The following is a 10,799-nucleotide window of genomic DNA, read 5'->3' on the forward strand; positions in this document are numbered from 1 at the left end:
GACTATAAAGCTTCCTGTGTGGCGGTGATGAGTTTATCTTTCTATTTAAAATGTGATTTCTGTCTCTTTCTCTTTCTCTGTGTCTTCGAAAATCACTCAATCTTTCACTGAAGGTAGAGTGAATCCAGGAAGGAAGGGAGGAAGAAGGAAGGAAAGGACAGAGGAAAGAAGGAAGGAGGGAGGGAGAAAGGAAAGGAGGAAGGAAAGAAGGACAGAGGAAGGGAGGAAGGTAGGGGGAGGAAAGAAAGAGACAAGGAAGAAGAGAGGAAGGAAAGGAAGGAAGGAAGGAAGGACACAAGGAAGGAAGAAAGGGGGATGGAGGAAGGAAAGAAATAGAGAAGGAGGCAGGGAGGAAGGAAGGAAGGAAGGAAGGAAGGAAGGAAGGAAGGAAGGAAGGAAGGGAGGAAGGGAGGAAAGAAAGAAAGAAGGAACAGGACGACACAAAGGTTGATGTCCACCTTAAATCCTTACTATATAAATGGATGCAAGGTTTAGTATTGAACTGATATATTTAATGTAAAGGTCAAAGGTCAAAGGTCAAGTTGGAATGGAAAATGGAAAATGGAAAATAAACTATCCAGTGTCCGTCACATGAGCTGAAACCAGTTTAACTGCACGGGGAGAAGAAGAAACCACAATCAAAACTCTCCTCTCCCTATATCAGAGAGGAAATGATGCTGCCAAGTCCCAAATCCCAAAGCTCCCCTCGATGTCTCCTTTCCTCATTACTCCTCCCTTCATCCCTTCATCCCTTCATCCCTTCTCCCTCTTTCCTCACTTTGGGGATCGTAATAATACCCCCCCCCTCACGGTAACACAGGAAACAATAAAACACAATGACCACAACATATGAATCTGGAGGGGGAGGAGGAGGAGGGGGGGGGGGTTATTATTACGATCCCCAAAGTGAGGAAAGAGGGAGAAGGGATGAAGGGATGAAGGGAGGAGTAATGAGGAAAGGAGACAAGGTGATGCCCACTTTTCACCGATATAAAAGGAGAGAGACAGAAATCACTCGTCTCCTCCATCTCGTCTGCTCCACATAATATTGATTTATTCTTTCCTTGGAAGTCTTCATCTAAAGGACACTTATGCATCCATTACCGTTAGTGAAGCACATATCAGTCAATGAGTTTATGGAGACGCTTCATTCATTAAATAAATGACTTCCCATAAGTCTTAAAAGGAGGTTTAACCCTCCTGTTGGCCTCGAGTCAAGAAAAGAGGGAGGGAGGAAGGAAGGAACAAAGGAAGGGAGGAAGGAGGGAAAGAACGAAGGAAAGAAGGAAGGAAGGAAGGGAGGAAGGAGGGAAGGGAAGGAACGAAGGAACAAAGGGAGGAAGGAGGGAAGGAAAGGAAGGAAGGAGGGACAGATGGAGGAAAGAAGGAAGGGAGGAAAAAGGAAGGAAGGAAGGAGGGAGGAAAGGAAAGAAGTAAGGGAGGAAGAAAAGGAAGTAAGGAAGGAGGAAAGGAAAGAAGGAATGGAAGAAGGAAGGAGAAAGGAAAAGAGGGAGGAAGGAAGGAAAGGAAGGAAGGAAGGACAGAGGAAAGAAGGAAGGGAGGAAGGAAGGAGGGAGGAAAAGAGGGAGGGAGGAAGGAAGGGATGAAAGGAAAAAAGGGAGGAAGGAAGGGAGGAAGGAAGGAAAGGAAGGAAGGACAGAGGAAAGAAGGAAGGAAGGAAGGAAGGAAGGAAGGAAGGAAGGGAGGGAGGAAGGGAGGAAAGAAGGAACAGTCAAAACAGACGGGTCAAAGGTTAAAGGGACACAGCTCACTTTTATGCAGTATAACATTTTTTAGGTGGAAACCTTATATAAGCTCATTCAGGTCTTCTGCCTCTCCATGCACTCTATATTATCTCTCATTTTTTGGGTAGATTTTAACTTAAAACTTTAAATAAAGTAATCTAAAGTAAAGTAAACTTCCTCTGAATGCAGGAGTGATTTGACTTTACCTGATAAAAGTCTCATTAATCTCATTAATAAGAGTACAGGTGATTCATTGTGTGCATTGTTTAATCTTCTGAGCCGACACACCTTTCATTAAGACTCATTGCTGCTCAAGAAGTTTGCTGTAATCATTTCCGCCTTTAAATGTTTATAAAGAATGACTCAAGTCTTTAAAATATATAATTTGAGACAATAATATGTTGAATAAATGCAAAGTTTGGCATAAAAAGTCAGGTTTTCCTCTACTTTTGTTCTTTTTGAGAGCTTATATATGAGACTAACCCAAAATCAAGTTATTCAGATGTCTGGCTAAAAATATTAAAACAATTCTAAATATATATATATATGTCTAAAAGTTATATTAAATTGTACTACTATGTTTTAACAGCTGATTATAAACTGTAGAGCTGCAAGAATTAATATAACACAAGAGTTCGTGAGCAGCTATTTTAATGATTGAATAATAGTTTATAATAGTTTAGTCAAATATTTGATGATTGCAGCTTCACAAATATGAGGATTTAATGCTTTACTGAATATATTTAGATTGAAATCACACCTATTCTGTGTGGCATATTCTTTCTCTCACTATGTAATCACATTCATGTATTAATTTATTAATTTATCTTTTGTATAATTGCACTAATTGCAACTTCTACTTCAATGTTTTCTGATTTTATTATGTTTGATGTACTGTTGTTGTTGTTGTTGTTTTATGTATCTTGTAAGATGCTTTTAAAGTTGCCTACACAATAAAATGCACTATTATTATTAGCATTATTAGTATTATTATAATGTTTAGTATTAGTATAATTATTATTAGGAATTCTTGATAAGACAAAACAAGGTATTTGAAGACGTCACCATGAGCTCCAAGACATAAGAGGCAGGTTTTTACTATTTTTGATATAGACAAAATAATTGACAGAATAATTAATAATGGAAATAATTAAATAATTAAAGCTCTTATAAACTGCACAGCCTCGTTTGTCAAAGAGTTGCAACTTAAGGTTAATTATATTTCTTAATGTCAGCTTTTTTTTTCTAGATTTGCTCCATTAAGTCACTTCATAGCACTATTTATTTAACGAACCATATAGTGCAAAAAACTCCAACTATCTCTTAACCCTCCTGTCGTCCTCCCGGGTCAAATTGACCCATCTCTTTTGACTGTTCTTCCTTGCTTCCTTCCTTCCTTCCTTCCTCCTTTCCTTCCTCCCTCTCTCCTTACTCCTTTCCTTCCTTACTCCTTTCCTTCCTTCTTTCCTCCCTCCCTTCCTTCCTCCCTCCCTTCCTCTCTCCCTCCTTTCCTTCCTTCCTTCCTTTCTCCCTCCTTACTCCTTTCCTTCCTTCCTTCTTTCTTTCCTTCCTTCCTTCCTTCCTCCATTTCTTCCGTCCTTACTTACTCCTTTCCTTTTCTTCCTTCCTTCCTTCCTCCCTCCCTCTTTACTCATTTCCTTCTTTCTATCCTTCCTTCCTTCCTTCTTTCCTTCTCTCCTTCCTCTTTTCCTTCCTTCTATCCTTCCTTCCTTCCTTCTTTCCTTCTCTCCTTCCTCTTTTCCTTCCTTCTATCCTTCCTTGACCTGAGGACAACAGGAGGGTTAATTACCTCTCACTCTTGGTAGTGTATCCTCACACCCTTCCTCCTCCTGCTGCTTTGACCCTCCACCTACTTGGCTGCTGTCGAGACGCGTGTTTGCACAGCAGAGGGCGCTCAGAGCCCGTCCAATCCTCCCCTCCTCCACCTCCACCACCACCGCAGCAGCACCAGCAGCAGCAGCAAGAAGAGGGCACCTCCATCCAAACTGCATTACCAGTCTGATTCCTTTAATTGCTTCCTTCCTGTAGTTAATTGGTGCCAATCTGTCCAACCTCAAAACCGATCCTGCATGGTCAAGAGGAGGAATTGCTCTACCTTTTTATTCTTTTAAATTCATGTGTGTGTGTGCATGTTAATTTGTGCATGCACTACAATTGTTTTTTTTTCTTTTTTTAAGTGTGTCCTGTTTTGGGTTGGTCCACCTGTTTTCAGCCAAATTCAAAAAGTGGCCTTGCAGACAGATCGAGGTAAGCTGCTGCACCTGTGTGTACCATTTATAGCCTACAGCCTGTTTGAAAGTGCTGCAGAAAAAAAAACAACAAAAACAAGTCAAGCATGTATCTCTTATTCATAACATGCATGCAGACAGTCGCTTCTTGCAGTTGCATATTTTATTTTTATTTTTAAAAAGCATGCACACCCTGATTATAGACATTAAAATCCCCTAACTCTGCTCATGCTGAGATAATCCAGCTTGATTTGTTGATATTTTAGGCGGGATATATAGTAGTGAAAATAACTCCACCCCAATTATCTGTCACTACTACTAGTATGCACATTAATATTTTCTGCATGTCTCCCGTCAATGGAAGCCCTTTACTCTACTCTACTCTACTATGACTATGACCCCTCCCACTTCACCAAAATAGACCCTGGAGTTGTGAGGAGAAAAAACATATAAAAATAACGACAAAATATTTTTTAAATGATGTTATGTTAAGAGGAAATTAATTGGAATAAGATGTTGTGACTATTTTGATGATTAGAGCAAGAATCGGAATTTAGGTGTGTTATATTTTTAAGGCCAGCGTGTGTTTCGCGGGAAAACGAGCGGAAGGATACGCTGGTGGGAGGGCGGAGTGACACGGCGTATATATGGAGCGTAGCAGGTCGTTCAGCTGTGATTCTCACGTTGCTTGATGACAGAGAAGCGGGACTGCTGCAAGCCGCTTCAATACATGCTCCACACAGCTTCACTGAACCCGACTGCGACATCTACCCTGGAAGGATTTAATGTTACTTTCGTGTTGGAATAACTTTCCTGCCCCTTTTTGCGCCTTTTGGGGTCGATTTCACCCCGTCTTCTTCCGCCGAGAGTTTTAAAATCTTACACACACACACAAAAAAAAGGTAAGAGCAGCAGCAGCAAAGAGTAGAGGGAGAGGGAGAGGGAGAGAAGAAGGGGAGGGGAGGGGAGTGTTGTTTTAAATATATGTCAATCTTCCTACACTAGTTTCACAAAAAAGGTGCTAGTTTATCGTCAGTAGGTGGGATTTCCCCCCTTTCCGCTGGTTCCCAGTTTGAGCACCTGCTGCAGCAGCACTGGTGCATGCATGCACGGCGTGCAAACAGGAGCTCCCATGTTTTGGAGTGACCATGTGATGTTGCTTACACACTTAATGTTTGCAGGAGAGGCAGTGAGAGAGATCAGTGCCAACATAGCAGCAGCAGCAGCAGTAGTAGTAGCGGCTTGTCTGCTTTGAAAAACCTGCACATGCACATTCATAACTAATTTTTTTATTTTGTTTTTGTTTTGTTTTTTTTCTACCTCCTCTTCTCTTCTTCAACCAGCTTCACAATAAGGACAAGAGGGCAGCGGTTAGACATCATCATCATCATGCCGCTGAATTCAAGTTTGGCGAGTAAAAACTATGACTACGATTACGACTCTCTGCAACCGTATTTCTACTATGACAACGAGGAGGAGGATTTCTACCCTCAGCAGCTTCAGCCTCCGGCGCCGAGCGAAGACATCTGGAAGAAATTTGAGCTGCTGCCGACCCCTCCCCTCTCTCCCAGCCGCCGGCCGTCCCTGTCAAGCCTCTTCCCCTCTACGGCGGATCAGCTGGAGATGGTGACCGAGTTCCTGGGCGACGACGTGGTCAATCAGAGCATCATCTGCGACGCCGACTACTCCCAGACCTTCCTCAAATCCATCATCATCCAGGACTGCATGTGGAGCGGCTTCTCGGCTGCTGCTAAGCTGGAGAAGGTGGTTTCCGAGCGGCTTGCCTCCCTTCATGCAGCCAGGAAGGAGTCGTCATCGTCGGCTGCTGCTGTGGTTGACAGCTCGGAGCCCGCCGGTGCAGCCACCTGGAGGTTGAACAGCAGCTACCTGCAAGATCTGAACACATCTGCATCGGAGTGCATTGATCCATCGGTGGTGTTCCCTTACCCAATAGCTGAGACCCCCAAACAGAGCATAGTGACACCGCCTAGTAAGGATTTGGGCTTGGACACGCCACCAAACAGCGGCAGCAGCAGTTGTAGTGACTCAGGTAAGCCTTGTGATAACACTCATCATCATTGCAGGCACACCCCTCTGTGCAATTTAGGAATCCCCCCCCCCCCACACACACACATACACACACCTACACACCTTCCTTCCTCCTCTTCCTCTTCTTCTTCCCCACCCCTGTCTGTCTGCTGAGTTTGCAAAGATTGTGCATTAGCTATTATATTAGAGAATGATGGCAGCTTTTTTATTATGAGTAAAAAAGATGTTTTTAATTTATGCAGCATGCAGTTTTTGCTGGCAGGGAGGCAGGGGAGGGAGGTGGAGACATGCTGCTGTGAGATTAGCTGCAGGGCACGGCTGCAATGTTAAGCAATGATGTGGAAGAAGAGCGGGGAGGAAATGGGCAGCAGAGATTGCAGCCCCCTCCCCTCTTTTTTTTTTTTTTTTTAAGAGTAGAGGATTACAACCCCTGCTGCTGAATCAGAGTGTGACTGTTTTTGTTGCTTTTTTTGTTGTTGTTCTTATAGAAGATGAGGATGGAGATGAGGAGGAGGATGATGATGAGGAGGAAGAAGAAGAGGAGGAAGAAGAGGACGAGGAGGAGGACCAGGAGGAAGAGGAGATCGACGTGGTGACAGTGGAGAAGAGACAGGCGGTGAAAAGGTGCGACCCTAACCCAGCGGAGAGCCGGCATCCCAGCCCGCTCGTGCTGAAGCGGTGCCACGTCTCCACCCACCAGCACAACTACGCCGCCCATCCATCCATGAGGCACGAGCAGCCGGCTGTCAAGAGGCTGAAGCTGGAGAGCAGCAGCAGCAGCAACAGCGGAGGCAGCAGCAGCAGCAGCGGCGGCCACAGCAGGGTCCTCAAACAGATCAGCAGCAACCGCAAGTGTTCAAGCCCCCGGACGTCTGACACGGAGGACTATGACAAGAGAAGGACTCATAACGTACTGGAGCGCCAGAGGAGGAACGAGCTCAAGTTGAGCTTCTTCGCGCTGCGGGACGAGATCCCCGAGGTGGCAAACAACGAGAAGGCGGCCAAAGTGGTGATCCTGAAGAAGGCGACAGAGTGCATTTACAGCATGCAGACGGACGAACAGAGACTCCTCTCACTCAAAGAGCAGCTGAGGAGGAAAAGCGAACTTTTAAAGCAGAGACTTGCACAGCTGCAGGGCTCTCGTGCTTGAAAAAAATAAGTTTTGAATGATCATCATAGACATTTTTTTCGCATTTCTTTTTTTTATGCAAGTTCAAAACTTTAGGGTGTACAGTTGTTGTTGCATGCAAATGCAAAAAAAAGCGGATTAAGTTTGGAATCGTGTTTGATTTCAATGTTGAAACTGCCTCAATTGAAGTTATGGGTGGATTAAATATTTAAAGTTTATTTTTATTAATGAAATATTAAAAATGGGGTTTTCCTGTTGTGAAGGGGCCCAAACTAAAATATACATTTTTATGTTTTGTATATAATTAATATTTCCTAAGAAAATGTATTTTTGGATCTCAATTTGTCTGGATGTTTCAGACCCAGTGTTTGGTTTTTTCCATTATGTTAGATTCTTTTTGAAATATAAAAAAAAAAAAACATGTTTCTTCTGGAAGTTTGTGTCCTTGTTCTTGCAGTGCATTAAAAAAACAAAAAAAACACCACCTCACATATACAGTACAGATCAAACCTCTTCATCACAGTAGCTCTCTGCTGGGTGGGGTACATGCTAGAGCACAGGAAGAGGGGCGGGGTTCAATAACAGTCAACTGAATAAAATACCATCACTGACTCATTTAAGCTTAACGACTCTGAGATTTAAAGCAGTCACCTCTCTCTCTGCTTTATAGTGAATATTAACTAAACTACAGGATTTGAATATCGCTCATTTCCACCTTGGATGATGCTACTCTGCTGTGGCGCCTGTGCATAAAGGGTCATAAAGAAGACAAGGTAAGCTTAGATATCGTCTCTATATGAATAAGAGCATTTAAACTAGTAAAAAGAGACATTTGAACCTATGGGAGGGCTTTTCATATTACCCTAAAATCATTTTTTATAATCAATCCAGTAGCTGGCGTTGACAGAGAGAGACCAGCTGACTTAAAATAAACCCGCTCACACACAAAGAAACCTAAATTTACACCAAGTTTACCCCTGAACGTGACTTCTGTGTCTACTCTGATAGAGATCACTTCAGCTCAGGTCTCAGATTTTGAAGATTTAAACACAAATTTGACGCTTTAAACAAAAAACAAACAAACAACAAAACAGGTTATTATAGCTGCTACAGCTGCAGGTACTTCCGTTTGTGCAGTTAAGTTGCACGTGCAGACTATTTAAAGGTGTATTTCTTGACAGGAAACTATCATTTCCGTTATATAGTTTGATATTGCACAAATATATAACAGGTAAAGGTGAAATCTGTGGTGCAATATTGATGGAAAATGATCAATAATGTGACAAAAACAGGTTTGATTAGGTATCAATAAGCAAACTTTCCTATTTCTTATAACATACATGCATTTAAGTGTATCTATTATACACTATGAGGCAGATAACATCGATAACACTCCCTTATTATTGATACTCTATCGATTTTTTTTTTTTTTGGGCGACCGGCTTTCCAGTCTTGCCGTGACGTCACGCGCCGTATCCAGAGAGCGCTCTCCGTTGAGCGCGTGGTCCTGGTCGCGAGCACATGGAAGTGAGGTCGAGATTTGTGTCTGTGAGACGCGCGACTGATCACGAGGAGAGGAGAGGAAAGGAGGAAAAGAAAAGAAAGAAAGAAAGAAAGAAGGAGAGAGAGAAAAAGAAAAGAGGAATATAATAATAATGATGATGATGATGATAATAAAAAAATAACTGAAGCAGAGATGAAGAAGCGCAATGGATAAACCTGATTCGGTAAGAGCTCTTTATGTATGTGTGTGTATGTGCGTGCGTGTATGTATGTATGTGTGTGTATGTATGTGTGTCTATATATATGTGTGTGTGTGTTTCATCTATCGCTTTTAATCAACACGTTTAATTAGAGAGATGCTTGATGACGTTATAAAGTCTAAAATCTCTGCTTCTTCCCAATATGTCTGATATATATTAAAAAAAACTTGATTTAAAGAGACAGTTATAGTGGCTGCAGAGGTTTTTAATCTGATGTGATTTATGGACATATTGTGACATAATCAGTGTGAAACTATTGTTCTTTTCCTTTCCTTTTCTTTTCTTTTCCTTTTTTTTTAAATGTTTGGACAAGTGTTATTTTCGGCTGGCTTCTCTATTGTCTGTCCAACTCCTGCTCCATGCTTGCAGAGTTTAGAGCAGCAGCAGCAGCAGCAGCAGGCTTTGTGCAACACATTTACTGTTAGCCTATTGTTTGTTTTCTGCTGATGAGATGCTAACTTTGCTTTTTATATCTATCTATCCTTTTTATCCTTTTATATCTCTTATTTTCCTATAGATGCATTAGTTTAAAGTCAATGCTGTCAGTGATGTGGTGCAGCTGTTATGATCACAGCACATGACATCTCTCTATGCTTCAACCCTGTATATATATATTTAAAGGCTATTTAATCATGTGGAGCTTTGTTTGCATGCAACAAAAGATGAACTCCCCTCCCCTTCCTATGTTATATTTCATTTTCCTGACCTGTGAATGCAATTTAAAAAGCATTTAAAGCATTTATGGTGCAGCAACAGCAACAGCAGCAGCAGCAGCATATCTGAGACATGAGTCAGCCACACTGAGACAGCGGATTAGTGTGGATTCATTGTGTAGACTTTGTGGGTGGGCAGGGCAGTCTGTAGCCAGCAGGGAAAGTGTCCTGTAACTGGCTGACCTGGGTTCAAGCCTCTATGACACACACACACATAACACACACATATATACACACACACACACACACACACACACACACACACATTTATACACACATCCACCCTGCTGCAAGTGTTGTCCAGCATGAGCTCAGGAAAAAAAAAAGCTCTGATCTCATCCTTGGCAAGTAAATGTAGTTTAGCCGCTCAGTGAGCACGTTTCTGCTCTGATTTACATGTCAAATAAGACGTCAACAGGTTGGCGTTCAGGTTCAGACTGGAGCTGGATTTGGGTGAAAAGTCAAGGTCTCTTTTTTTTTTTGTGCATGACTTGGTTAAAAATAACTTAGAAAATACCACACGTCTGTGGCAGCATTACAGCATGTAGTTGGAAGGTTTAACACACTGAAGGTTAGCCCAGTTTTAATCCAGATGTCTGAACTTTTTTTCACCTGAAATCACAAAAACGGTGCTTTTCAGACCAAGTATGGACCTTTTACCTCTCTGGCAAAGTAATATGCAGTATTTCCACTGTTTTGCATAGATTATTATATACGTGATAATATTTTATACTTTTATTAGCCTATATAAAAGGAGTCCATAGTTTCAATCCCAAACTGGCTCTGTATCAGGTAGACAAGCGTTAATGAATTCAGTTTATTAGTTTATATATAAAATGTTAGAAAATAGTAAAAAAAAGAGTCAAATATTCAACAAAAAGCCAGAAAACCCCAAAGATATACAAATTAAGCTGATATAAAACAGAGAAAAGCTGCATTTTAATGTCTGGAAATGATAAATATTGAACATATTTGCTTTATAAATGAGAATAATCTAAATAAATAACTAATAAATGAACTGTATTAGCTCCAGAAGTGAGCGTTAAGTCTTCTATATGTGAAAGAAACCTTTTACTTCTTTGGTAAAGTAATATGCAGTATAGTATTTCCACTGTTTTGCATAGATGTATTATATATGTTAAAAAGCTGCT

The 10,799-nt window shown here is 41.6% G+C and overlaps 1 protein-coding gene across 2 annotated transcripts; it reads left to right on the forward strand.

The window, feature by feature from the left end:
- The first annotated feature begins 4,706 nt into the window (after positions 1-4,706).
- Positions 4,707-7,596, forward strand: myca (MYC proto-oncogene, bHLH transcription factor a). Of its 2 annotated transcripts, none has more exons than XM_053342721.1 (3): positions 4,707-4,896; positions 5,338-6,044; positions 6,532-7,596. In XM_053342721.1, the coding sequence occupies exons 2-3, from the start codon at positions 5,384-5,386 to the stop codon at positions 7,191-7,193; spliced, it is 1,323 nt and encodes a 440-aa protein (XP_053198696.1). In that variant the 5' UTR covers positions 4,707-4,896; positions 5,338-5,383; the 3' UTR covers positions 7,194-7,596. The 2 variants fall into 2 exon arrangements, with proteins under 2 accessions (XP_053198696.1, XP_053198697.1); XM_053342722.1 differs by having other exon boundaries at positions 6,535-7,596.
- Positions 7,597-10,799: the final 3,203 nt, after the last annotated feature.

The sequence above is a fragment of the Scomber japonicus genome, chromosome 21, assembly GCF_027409825.1.
Source record: "Scomber japonicus isolate fScoJap1 chromosome 21, fScoJap1.pri, whole genome shotgun sequence".
Taxonomy (NCBI): domain Eukaryota; kingdom Metazoa; phylum Chordata; class Actinopteri; order Scombriformes; family Scombridae; genus Scomber; species Scomber japonicus.